General features: G+C 39.8%; 1 protein-coding gene across 3 annotated transcripts in view; it reads right to left on the bottom strand.

Annotated features, from left to right (window-relative positions):
- Window positions 1–7,452, bottom strand: part of SLC2A2 (solute carrier family 2 member 2) — a 30,825-nt gene extending 23,373 nt beyond the window's left edge. For all 3 annotated transcript variants that reach the window (XM_025376188.1, XM_025376190.1, XM_025376189.1), the window contains exon 1: window positions 7,126–7,452. In XM_025376188.1, coding sequence (XP_025231973.1) covers window positions 7,126–7,140 — 15 coding nt within the window. In that variant the 5' untranslated portion in view covers window positions 7,141–7,452. The remainder of the gene's footprint in view (window positions 1–7,125) is intronic.
- Between the last annotated feature and the right edge of the window lie 6,604 nt (window positions 7,453–14,056).

Raw genomic sequence — 14,056 nt, 5'->3', positions numbered from 1 at the left:
TCAAAGGAATAATATGATCATGTGTACTGACTTATAAGTGGCGAAGGAAGTTATGTAATCTAACTTTTTTTTAAAGGCTTAAACATGAGTTTAATTGTTTGATTTAAAAAATAAAACAGTTATTTGATTTGTGTATGGTGTATATAATTCATAGAATGTTTTCTTGAAGAATAAATGAGTTGATGGTCCTTGAGGAGGAATGTGAGGTTGGAGAAGGAGAGTGAAGGAAATTTTTTCTTGTATTCATATGATTAGACATTTCGTAAGGAAAATATTTCATGTACATTTACATAATTTAAATTTTTTTAAAAGCTTGGGATATAGCAGGAACTTTGTTGTGTAAATGAATGAGTCACATCAACATGGATTCCAGTTCTCACTCTCTTAGTGGGTATATGACCCAAGCCACTTCCCTTATAGGAGCTTCAGTTTTTCTCTAAATTTTAGGGTGATACTAAATCCCCCTATCCTGGTATAAAGCCCCAGTATAAAGAATAGCAAATTAGCCAGGACCCCTCATTACCCTGAAAAGCTGGAGATCAGAAGCTTTACAAAGTATTATCACAGAACCACCCTGGGAGTCCATGAAATTATTTAGTCCAGTAGTTCTAAAACCAGACCCTACTTGGAGAGCCTGTTACACATGTAGCTTCTTGGAGACAGCCCCAGACCTTCTACTGGATTAGAATCTCTGGGGCAGGGATGAGGAATCTGAAGGTTTACAAGGCTTCCACCCCTTTCACTAATATTGTGGATATCTATACAGACTTTCCCTCCTAACACTTCCTTCTCTGAAAGAAAGGACTTCAAAGTTGGCCCCAAAGATATGGTTATATGATACATATATATTGCCCAAAAGAATAATATATATGTGATATATAATATTGTATAATATGTTTATTCGATATAAATTGGCCAGGCGTAGTGGCTCACACCTGTAATCCCAGCACTTTGAGGGACTGAGGTGGGCAGATGGCTTGAGCCCAAGAGTTCGAGACCAGCCTGGGTAGCATAGCAAGAGCTCGTCTCTACAAAAAAATATAAAGATTAGCAAGGCATGGTGGTGTATGCCTATAGTCCCAGCTACTCGGGAGGCTGAGGTGGGAGGATTGCTTGAGCCCAGGAGGTCGATGCCGCAGTGAGCTATGGTTGCACCACTGCATTCCAGCCTGGGTGACAAAGCAAGACCCTGTCTCAAAATATATATGTATATTTATTTTACATATTTATATATCATTTACATCTGATATTTATGACATCTTATATATATTTATATATCATTTATATCTTATATAAAAGATATAACTTAACATTTTATGTTTATTACATATGAATTATATATATTACACATAAAATGCATACACACAGTATATGATATATGGTCTATGTGATTATGAAAAATTATTAGAATTATCCTCTAAAATGTAACTTGACATCTAAAACTCAATGAGTGGCTTAGATAGCCAAAGCTAAGATGGAGTTTTATTTACTTAGTTGGTGGTTTCTCCTTAAATCCTTTTTCCCCTCAAGCTGTTTCCAAGGATAGGGATTTTCATCCTTTTTACAGGTAGTAACCATTGTCAGACGTGAGGGGATAAGGAGTACCCTGGGAGGGCTTTAACCCACCTCCTTCATACTCTCCATCACTAAAATCAGGACTATCTGATGTGAGATGCAATGCAAACAGATTCAAAGCCTAATACTACTTATGCTTACTGCATGCCTGTTCACTATGTGGATTATCTCATTTACTTCTTTTATTAGTTTTCTATTGCTGCCATAGCAAATTACCACCAGTGCAGCAGCTTAAACAACACAAATTTATTTATCTTAAGGTTTAGCCAGGCAGGGCAGCTCATGCCGATAATCCCAGCATTTGGGAGGTTGAGGCTGGAGGATTGCTTGAGGCCAGGAGTTCAAGACCAGCTGGGCAGCATAGCAAGATGCCCATCTCTACAACAACAAAAAACATCTGTAGATGGAAGTCTGGTACAAGTATCACTGGACTAAAATCAGGTTGTTGGTAGGCTGTGTTCCTTTCTGGAGGCTGTTGGAGAAAATTTGGGTTGATGGTGGAATTCAGTTCCTTACGGTTATAGGTCTAAAGTCTGTTGTTTTGCCCTGGTTATAAACTAAGGGCCATTCCCAGCTCTAGATGCCACCAAATGTCCTTGGCTACTGGTATTCTTCTTTCATCTTTATAGCCAGTAATGAGAACGTCAAGTCCTTCTCATGTTACATCTCTCTGGTGCTGACAATATTACCTTAATTTCATCTGTAAAGTATTTTGCCACATAAAGCAAGATATTCCCAGGTTCTGGCGATGAAGCTGTGGACATCTTTGGAGGACGATTATCCTGCCTACCACATTCTTCATGGCAGCACCATTAATGTCCCCATTTTATAGATAACTAGATTAGTTTAACATCTCTCAGCTAGTAAATAAAAGAACAATGACTTGATTCCAGATCTTATGCTTTTAACTTCTTGGTTATTTCGCATCCCTCATTAGTCAGATACAGACATTCAAAAGTCAAGCACATTTGAAAAATCTAGGACCATAATCTTTATAAATTAAAAAAGCTAAGAGCATACATATCCACAGAATTTACCACTTGTGGGTGTTTTGCTATTTGGCTTCAAACACCCAGAAATCTCAACCACATTTTCCCACCACCTACCACACAAATCCCTTTCCCCCTACCTACCAGTAGAAACTTTTGGTGAGGTCTCTGGACAAAAGTCCAAAAAGGCAAAGCCTACTCAGTTGCTTATCTGTAGCTGAGCTGAAGAGGAACCTCAGGTCTTCCCACCACCAAGCCCAAGACCACATTATACTTCCCCAATGTCATCCCTGCATTTTCTTTTCTTCTGTGGCACTTAGTTTCTTAGTGACCGCCACTTGCTACTTCATCCCTGGGTTTCTGCTCTCTGGGGGTTCTCTCCCTGTCCCTCTACCACACAAACATGTAATTTACTTCTCCTTATTTTAAGAGTCCAATCAGCAGCCATGCTAATGGTGAGCAGAGGCGACACAAATTGAAGTTGGGGTGATAGCAATAGCTGCAGCAGATTTACTCCCCTATCGTCTCCATTAGTTCTCTCCTGTCACTTTACATACGCAGCCTAAGTCACAAAGTCCCACATTACTTTGACAAAAATGAAAGCTAATTTTTAAAGATGCTGGATCTCCCATCCTATTCCTTTCCAATCAAATTGTTCTAAGTCCTTGCTATAGAAATTCTGGAGCTGCCTCTAAGATCAATTTCTCATTTTATTAGAATAACAAAAATAGCAACTATGAAAGAGATAGGAGAGTTTTTTTTTAAAATTTATTTATTATTATTATACTTTAAGTTGTAGGGTACATGTGCATAAGGTGCAGGTTTGTTACATATGTATACTTGTGCCATGTTGGTGTGCTGCACCCATCAACTCGTCATTTACATCAGGTATAACTCTCAATGCAATTCCTCCCCCCTCCCCCCTCCCCATGATAGGCCCCGGTGTGTGATGTTCCCCTTCCTGAGATGTTTAGAAATCTTAGCGTGTTATTAAAGTCCTTGTCCTCTGGCCTTCCTGGTTTCTTTTTGAGGGTTGGCTGTGGTCCTGCCACCCCAGGGCCTGCAGTTCCTTACGTTAACTCCCTAAGAAAATTTCACCAGGTTGGTCAGATAAGGAGCAATCTCATCCATTTTAAGCAGGTCACTTGAATTTCTGAGAATTTCCAACAAAAGTGATTATCCCAAATATCAAAATCTCTGAAACTGTTTGATGGCATTTCCTTTTGCTTTCTTTTTCTTTATCTTTTATTTTCAGGTTTAATTCCCCTCTCTGAACTCCATGTTAAAATGGTTCCCTCCCCCTCTTCTTTCTCCAATGTTGTGAAATGAAAAGAAGTAATGTTTATAGTCAGCCTTCTATGTGGCTTGGCTCTAGACTTGGTCAGAGGAGGTTTTGTTTCTAAGAGGGGAAATTTCCGAAAACGACCAAGTCTTAATAAGCCCTGTCAACCTTCATTCATCCACTATAATGTCCAAGAAGTTGACATAAGAAAAAGTACATAAGTGCCACTGAAAATAGCAAGAAATTAGAGAGGATCTTAACCTGTCCAAGTTCTGAGGTTCTAAATGGTTTGCTTGTTTTCTCAGCAACCCTGTAGGTAGGAATTATTATTATCGTTTCGTGTATGGGGGAGCTCACATGGAAAGAGTAAATGACTTGTCCAAAGGCCGCATACCCAGGAAGTACAGAAGATCTTCCAGCCTTTTCTCTTAACTTCTTCATAGGCTACAAAGTGTTCAGCTTGCACTTTAAAAAATGCTGCCTTCATTAGGAGCCCCATAACTTTAAGTTAGAGAAACTAGATTCCATATCCATTTTAAAATATGCTGCTGGATAAATGTGGAAGGGCAGAATAAGCAAATGGTTGAACTTCAACATAAAACAGAATGTAGTGTTTATATTGTGGCTTATAAGTCATATAGGGTCTATTAGAAAAAACAAATAGATGTGGGAGTCAGAAAAGCTCCAAAAGAGTCCCAGCTAGGCTCCTAACATCACTGAGTCTAAGTTTCTTTGCCTAGAAATGGGTATAAAAATAGTTAATGTGATTACTGTAAAGACTAAGATAAATAATGTGGTCTTCCTATAAACAGTAAAAGGGCTACAGGACAAATGCATCTTTAATCATGTCTTTATCATCACATTCATTTCTTTTGTCGAACAACCATGTGTCAACTTTTCATACTTTACCAGTACTCTTTGCAATACCACAAAGTACATGAAATCATTCGTTTTAGAGATGAGGAAACCAGGGATCAGAGAGGATTAAGGAGCATACCTAACACCACACAGCTAGTGACAGACACTCTAGGGTGGGAACCCAGAGCTGATGATCTTAAACCCCACTGCTAACCTACAGAGCAGGTTTTTCCAGCAACTACTGATTGACTAGATAGGAAGGAGAAGCTTATACCCTTTTCTTTAAACTACATGTCTCCAAAAGCTAAACCAAAGGTGATCTTGCATGCAACTTTGGAAAATGCCAGGGGCTTATCGAGTCACAGAATTTTTAAGTTGAAAGAGACCCTAGAGAGCAATGGATTCTTGTCTGATTCCTCCATTCTTCAGTTGTAGAAACTGAGGTTTCACAGGCCAAGTTGTTTATGTTATTTGTCTGATTTCTATGAACATTTTGGGCATATTCAGAGTGACAACTCAGGTCTCTTAACCCCAGTTCCTTGCTTATCCTACTTCTTTCAAAGTCTGGATAGATTCACAAAGCTGAAAAACATTGCACTTTACCTCAGTTCTCATTCTTTCTGGGTTCCATTGTTAGGCAGTTCCTTAGTTATCAAGAAAAGATCTACAACATAATTTCAAAAGCCCCTGAAAAAATTAATGATAGTTTTGAATGAAGCTTGAACATCTGCTATGTGCCAGACACTGTGTTAATCACATTACCTTCCTTTTTGCAGTATCTTTCAAACTTTAGTTATTTGATTACTACCTTCATGAATTTTGCCAAATCTACATGCCACCTCTGTAGCTGTTAACTTAATATTTGTCTTTATATTGACCTTAAAGTTGTAACTACTTTAGCTTTATCCTGGGCTATAATACTCATGAAATCATGATGTGCTAATTATTCTTTAAATGCACATTATGTAAACACTATATAAATAGTTTTTTATAGTGTTTATTTAAACTTTATATATAAACAAACATATAAATAGTGTTTATATAATACGTATTTAAAGTATTTATATATTTATAATTTATATTTTATAATCAATTTATAATATAAATACTATTTAAATAATATATATTTAACACTATTAATAATTATATAACTATTAACGTTAAAATGTTTGTTGTCTAAGCCTCTCTAATATCATCTTATTTAATTACTCCCAAACTCTACTAGTATAATCCCTGAATATCCCATATTATGTCACTGAACCCAAGTTTCTTTGCCTATAAAAATGGTATATTGTATCCCAATATGTTCTTGTTTTCTCATAATAGAGAAAACCCAAAGCTCAGTTAAATAATGTAACCCAGGCCTCACAGCAGGTTACTGGCATTGCTAGAACCCAGATCCAAGTCTGGCTGACTCCAAAGCCAGTGCTGCTAACCATGCCATCTAATGACATAAAGGAATGTTCAACAGAGTAACTTGCACCAGATCAGAACTTAAAGGTGAGACTCTACAGGGCACAGATTGATTAACTTATATTATTGTGTGTACAGGGGTGGGTGAGTTTATTTAGGAATCATGTATAAGGGAGCAAGGACACTGTATCCTTTATATTTTTAAGTTTTTTTTTTTAAGTATCATATCTAGAGAGAAGTTGAAACAGTAGTGCAGTGATCATTCCATAACCTTCGCCTTTATTCACCAATGGTTAACATTCACCACGTTTGTTTAACTCTCACTCTGTGTGTGTTTGTGTGTGTGTTGTTTTGGCTGAACCATTTACAAATAAGCTGTAGACATTTGTGTCATTTCACCCCTAAATACTTTAGCATGTACAAAGAGCAAAGACATCCTCCTACATAATTAGATACCATTATTATAACCAAGAGCGTGTCGTTGATACAGTAATATTATTTAAGATGCAGCCCATATTTAAAATTTCCCAACTGTCTCCAAAGTTCCCTTATTGCTGTTTTTTTCTTCCTTCCACAATCTAAATCATTTGTTGCATTTCGTTGTCAGTTTTTCTTAGTCCCTTTTAATCTAGAACAACCCTTCTACCTCTTTTGTCTCTCCTGCACTGACATTTTTTGAGATTCCTGATGAGTTTTCATGATTAGATTTAGGTTAGTCTGCCTTTTTTTTTTTTTTTTTTTTTTTGGTTAGGAGGGGACATATTTCTTTAGTAATATGGTTATGCACAATTACTTGAAAAAACTTATGCAGACTAGTGAGTTAACTGAGCAAAAATCCTTAAAACCCCAATTACTGAATAAGAAATAGTTTTTCAATTGGCAAAGTAAAGAGAATTAATTTTGATCTGTAGTAGCTATACCCTACCTCCCCCAAATCCTCTATATGACTTGAATGTATTCCCCTATCTCCTGAAAACCAGAATTGAAATGAATATAATGCTGCTTTACCTTATCTTCTGTCATTGTACTAGTTGGGAGTCTTCCTGTCAATTCCAGGTCTTGTGTGAGTGTGGCACATGCACCTGACTAACTCCTGCCTGTTTATTCGCAGCTCTGCCTAGGCCTAGTTATGCATTGCAGGAGGAGGAGCAAGGAGAGGGAGGAGTTGGGCTACCCAGACCTAAGAGTCCAAGTCTAATCTTCTCAGCAGCAGCTGAATATTGATGGAAATCTAATCAATAAGTGCTTTGCTTTAGCAACCTGTGGCTTCAATGCCTTTGTTCCACTAGGAAAGAAAATGGGAGCAGGTCCCTTAGGCATGAGTTACAAACCAGAGGCAATCACATTTCAAGGCATGTGTTATGTGGCAGTAATTGGGAGCAGGTGAAAAGAGAAATCTTTGGAGGCTTTTGTAGAAGAGGAGATATGTTGAGCTGCCGTGCTGTGTTGTGGAGCATGGGAGACACACTGCACTCTGCTCCACAGAGAATTAGTGCTGTGGTGTTTCTGTTTAGAGCTGGGCTGTGTGGCCCGAGACCATTGTTGACTTGAATGGTTACCTGGATGAGCTTTGGATAGTTACAGACTTGGGTTTGAATCTCAACATTTTACTGGGGAGTATAACCTTAAGCAAGTGGCTCGCTGTGACTTTTCTCTGATTAGTTTTTAATTTTTGCCTGACAGAAGAGAAATAACACACATTTTGTTTTGTTGAGTGGATTAAATGAGATAATATGTGAAAGTGTTTGGCATAGTCTTAACTTACAATAAGTACTTAGCAAATGGCGGTGGTTATTGTTATTACTGTTATTGCTTCATGTATGTCAAGAAGCACTTGCTGGAGGCTTTAACGCAGAGTTCTCAAATAAATCTGCTCATATGGCTTGATCTTGGGCCTTTCTAAGTATCCCTTATGATATCCAAACTGCGTGGGGGTTCAGGAGATATCAAATTTATTGCGCTTTAAGTGTGCATGGCAACTAGGGCCACAGATTCCACTGAGGCTCAAATGGAGCCAGTCACCAGCAGAACAAAAATATAACAAGCAGCAACAAAATGAGGGTTGTTGTGAAGAAACAGGGTGAGAAAATGAAGGATTAGAGGAGATTCAGATTTCACCTTTTTATTTTGCCACGCTGTTTTCATTTCTGTCACCTCTGCAAGGTGACACACCTGAAATGTTTGGTTTGAGAAGAGAATTCAATTCAAACCACACACTTTTACTGAGCCCTGCACAGTTCCATGCTCTGAGATGACTGAGATAAATAAGTCACAGCCTCCTCTTGCTAGGTGTTTATAACATATAAGATGAGACATATGTAATGCAGACACAATACAATAATTTCTTAGTGGAAAAGCATGAGCAAATATTAATAGTAACGATGGTTAATCTTTACTGAGGTCTTGCCGGGTGCCAGGTGCTGCTCTCAGCACTTGACATGGATTAACTCGTTTAGTCATAACATGAGGTGCTGAGTGTCATAGTGCCAAGCTTTGGGGAGCAGCTTTGAAGTCGGACTTTAAAGCGCCCAGGTAGCCACACTGACTTTCCGCATCAGTTTTGGCTGGTGATGGGCACGCCCAGTTGCCAGAGCGGTCCACAGTCAGGAGCGGTTCCATGGCATTTGCCAGTGACATGACATTCTGCAGGAAAGCGTCTCTGTGCCGCGTCGTAAATGATACCTGCTGCGGTTTACCAACCTTTGTCTTTTGGACCTGCCTTTTCAGAAACGAAATTTACCTTGAGTGCGCGGGCGGCCAGTGAGGCTTTACTCTTGTGCTCAGCCTCAGCCGGCGCGGAGCGCGGCGGCAGGAAACCATTCTCTTCTCCCATTGGGAGCGCGACCCGCCATTCACTAGCGAGCCTTTGGGGGCACTCTGATCAGTTTCCTCAGGTTCAGCCAAGGCCTCTATGGTTCTGCTCTTTCTCAGAAATGAATGAGTAATCTCTGCACCATCTGGGATGTGCTAAAACTTTTATCTCCGTGCGGGGAAGGGGTACGATTCAGTTACATTGATTGCACTGATTGCTTTTGCCTGCGGAGAAGTGATACGCGATTCCAGACTTTCAGGAGAGCGTGTCTTGGCGCCCACCGAGGAGCTGCAGGTCCCCTCACTGGCGTCGTTGCGCTCCTGGCTGTGGTGAAGTCAGGCTTTTTGCACTTTGCCATTAGAGTGGGCGCTATTCAATAACGTGCATGAGTGCCCGCAATCACCCGGAGATTTCCACTGGGCGGGGCAAAACCAGCTGTAGGCTTCATACCTTTAAACCCTCTAGTTCCCATTCGGATTACTTCGCAGATTAATGTAATCTTATTGGATGCCAAAAGTTCTAGGTGGTGACAGGACTGAACAGAGGCCCCCCCTCCGCCTCCCCTTATTTTCATTGTTATCCTTCAGTACAATGAGAATAGTTCTGTTTTTTTCTTCTTCTATAAATGAGGAGGGGAGAGTGGGGAGGAAAACCAGCTATTCCAGCATGCTGCATTCCTCTCCAGTTGGGTCAGGTGTGGTTAAGTGCAAAGGCACCTCCTGGGAACAAATTAAATGAGGTCAAACTTGGCCAAGCCAGGAGTACACGAGAATATTGGAAGGTCCCAGTCCCTGAAGGACAGTCAGTGTATTTTAAGATTTTTGAGCCAAATTTGTCCCCATTGTAGCTTGCCAAAAAAGAGGGCAAACTCTTTACATCCTCTTCTCGCCCTCTCCACACTCTCTCCGTAGATATCTCTGTGGTCTGCATCTCTTCCACGTATGTTCGCACAGCCTCCTACCTGGCTTCCCTGCTCCCATCTTACCCTGCAGTACCTTCTTGACACAGTAGCTAATTTTAAAAGTTAGATCATAATACACTCCTGCTTAAAAGTCTCCATAAGGCTTCCCAGTCACCCTCAGCAAGAAATCCATGTTTCTCACCACAGCCCAAGAGGTTGACTTGACATAGGCCCTGCGTGGCTCTGTGACCTTCTCCCCTTCCATGGGCCCAGCCACACTGGCCTCAGACTTGTCTAATATGTTCCATGGCTCAGCACCTTTGTACTCAATGAGCCTCTGCCTATAGCGCTTCTCCCTAGATTTGTATGTAGCTGGCTCCTTCTCTTCATTCAGATGACGGCTTAGTGAGGATTCCCTAATCAGGCTTCTTAAGATAGATACCACTTACCTTCTCTAACTCATCCTTGGGCCTGTTACTCTGCTTTATTTTCTTCTTAATGCTTATGCTTGAAATTTTATTATTTGCTTGTCTATTATTGTTTGCCACTTTCCTGCCAAAGCTAAATTCCACGAATGTGGAGACCTTGTTGTTATCCCCAGTGCCTAAGATAGTGCCTGGTACATAGTAGACACTCAACAAGTACTTATTTAATAAATTAAGTCCAAAAGGGTTGTCACGTTCTTTCTTGTGTTGGGGGAAGGGGTATTTCAGGCTGGGATTTGGACATTTATTGATTTAACATTCAGTGAATGTGGTATTTGCTGAACATTTTGCTAAGCACCAGTTATAACAGTGAACAAAACAGAGTAGAGTCTCTGCGCTTGTGGGGCTTACATTGTGTGAAAGAAACTAAAGAGTTCTGGGGAAGGGAACAGGGGGCACCCATTTTAGAAAAGATGTTCAGAAAAATATTCTCTGTAGAGGTGCCTTTTTGGTTGAGACCTCAAGACCTTGTAGGCTATAGGAATAAGTTGGGCTTCAGGTGAAGGGCAATGGGAAGTCACCAGAGATAACTAAGAATGGGAGTGATCCCATATGATCCAATATATGTCTTAAGATTACTCATGCCATTGAGTGAGAGGTGGATTGGATGGGAGCATTTGTGGAAGAGGAGAGGTACAATTGGAACAATTCATGCTTGCTATTGACCACCAAGGCTAATAGTGGTAGCAGAGAAAGTGAAGTCCACATTCAAAATATATTTCGGTGTGTAAAGTAGATAGGACTTGCTGATAATTGCTTTTGGGAGAGGATGGAAAGAGAGAACTCGGGGTGATAGGTCGTTTTTTTTCTTTCTTTCTTTCTTTCTTTCTTTCTTTCTTTCTTTCTTTAAGAGATTCAGTCTCGCTTTGTCACCCAGGTTGGAGTGCAGTGGCGCGATCTGGGCTCACTGCAACCTCCGCCTCCCAGGTTCTAGCAATTCTCCTGCCTCAGCCTCCCAAGTAGCTGGGATTACAGGTGCATGCTGCCATGCCCAGCTAATTTTTTTGTATTTTAGTAGAGACGGAGTTTCACTGTGTTGCCCAGGCTGGTCTTGAACTCGTGAGCTCAGGCAATCCACCTGCCTTGGCCTCCCAAAGTGCTAGGATTACAGGCGTGAGCCACCGCTCCCAGCCAATAGATAGTTTTCTTACTTGATAAACTGGGATGACTGTGATGATGCTATTTAATAGTATGGGTGCAGAATTGTTTAATCATCTGAGTAGCAATCCAAGTTTATCTTCCAGACTTCAGAGAAGGCCACTATAAAATAGTCAAAACAGGTATATTTTGTTTTACTTTAAAAACTTAAACTTTTTGCCAGGCATATTGGCTCATGCCTGTAATCCCAGTGCCTATAATCCCAGCAGTTTGGGAGGCCAAGGTGAGAGGATTGCTTGAGGCCAGGAGTTCAAGACCAACCTGGGGAAACACAGTGAGACCCTGTCTCTTTAAAAAAATAATTAAAACAAATTATCCAGGCATGGTGGTGCATGCCTGTAGTCCCAGCTACTTGGGAGGCTGAGGTGAGAGGATCACTTAGGCCCAGGATTTTGAGGTTACAGTGAGCTGTGATTGTGCCACTGCACTCCAGCCTAGGCAATAGAGTAAGACCCTGTCTTAAAAAAAATAAAAATCAGCAGCTCTAAGAAATAACACAGAGAGCCCATGTATCCTTTACCCAATTTTCTCCAATGGTAACATCTTACAAGACTATGGTACAATAGTGAAGTTACAGAACATTCCTATCACCACGAGGATACCTCATGTTGCCCATTTATAGCCCCACCTAATTCCCTCTTACCCTTACTCATTCTTAAGTCTTGGCAATCACCAATCAATTACATGTCTATAATTCTGTCATTTCAAGAATATTATAGAAATAGAATCATACAGTATATGTATTCGAGTTCTCCAGAGAAATAGAAGCAATATAATGTGTGTATTTAAGGAGAGACTTATTTTAAGGAATTGCTTACATAGTTATGGAGGCTTGGTGGGTTCACAATCTGATGGGAGAGGCTGGTAGGCTGGCGACTCAAGAAAGACTTGCATTTGAGTCTGAAGGCAGTCTGCTGGAAAACCGGGAAGAGCAGACGTTGCACACAAAGTCCAGAGGCAGTTTGCTAGAAAATTCCTTCTTGCTCAGGGATGTCATCCTTTTATTCTATTAGGCTTTCAATGGATTGAATGAGGCCCACTTACATTATAGAGGATAATCTGATTTACTCAAAATTCACCAACTTAAATGTAAATATCATCTAAAAACATCTTTACAGAAACATCCAGAATAATGTTTGACCAAATATCTGGACACTATGGTTCAGTCAAGTTGACACATAAAATTAACGATCACAGTATGTAACCTTTGAGATTGGCTGTTTTCACTCAGTGAAATTCCTTCAAGATGCATCCAACTTGTTGTGCATACCATTAGCTTATTCCTTTGTATTGCTAAGTAATATTCAATGGTATGGATATATCACAGTTTATCCATTTACCTTTGAAGGACATCTGGGTTGTTTCCTTTTTTTTTTTTTTTTCCTTTTTTTTGCTATTAGGAATAAAGCTACTGTACATATTTGCATAAAAAACTCTGTGAACATAAATCTTACTTTTCTTCGGGATAAATGCAATTGTTGGGTTATATGGTAGTTGCATGTTTAGTTTTTTAAGAAACTGCCATACTGTTTTTCTAGAACGGCTATCCCATTTTCCCACCAGCAATAAATGAATGATTCAGTTTTTCTACATCCTTGCCAACATATGATTGCCATTATTTTTTATTTTAGTCATTCTGAAATGTATGTAGTGATATCTCATTGTGGTTTTAATTTGTATTTCTTTAATGGCCAGTGATGTTGGCCATATTTTTATTTGCTTATTTGACATCTGTATATTCTCTTTGGTAAAATGTCTTTTGATTATTTGCTAATTGAATTTTTTGTTGTTGGGGTTTGTGCGTGTGTGTGTGATTATTTTTTAGTTTTAACAGTTCTTTATATATTTTAGATACTAGTTTTTTGTTGAATATGTTGTTGACAAGTATTTTCTTTCATTCCATAGCTTGTCTTTTCCTCCTTTTAGCAGGATCTTTCACCATGTGAACAATTTTAATTTTGATGAAGTCCAGTTTATAAATTTTTCTTTTTGTGGATTTTGCTTTTGGTATCAGATTTAAGAACTTTTTGCCTGGCCCTAGTTCATGAAGATTTTATCCTATGGTACGCTTCGCTTCTCTTCTCTTCTCTTCTCTTCTCTTCTCTTCTCTTCTCTTCTCTTCTCTTCTCTTCTCTTCTCTTTTCAAGACTGAGTCTTTCTCTTTTGCCCAGGCTGGAGCGCAGTGACGCGATCTCGGCCCACTGCAACCCAGCCTCTACCTTCCAGGTTCAAGTGATTCTTCTTGCCTCAGCCTCCCAAGTAGCTGAGATTACAGGCGCTCACCGTCATGCCTGGCTAATTTTTTATTTTTATTTTTAATAGAGATGGGGTTTCACTATGTTGACCAGGCTGGTCTCAAACTCCTGACCTCATGATCCACCCACTTCGGCCTCCCAAAGTGCTGGGATTACAGGCATGAGCCACCGCGCCCAGCCTATTATAGTTATATTTTATATTTAAGTCTATGATTCATTTTGAGTTCTTTAAAATATGAGGTATGAGAACTGGCTTGAGTTTCACTTTTTGCCTGTGGATGTCCAGTTGCTGCAGCACTATTTGTTGAACACATTCTCTTTCTTCCAT

This window comes from Theropithecus gelada, chromosome 2, assembly GCF_003255815.1.
Source record: "Theropithecus gelada isolate Dixy chromosome 2, Tgel_1.0, whole genome shotgun sequence".
Taxonomy (NCBI): Eukaryota; Metazoa; Chordata; class Mammalia; order Primates; family Cercopithecidae; genus Theropithecus; species Theropithecus gelada.
The sequence above is the reverse complement of the archived record's forward strand: the minus strand, read 5'-3'. Positions and strand labels throughout refer to the sequence as shown.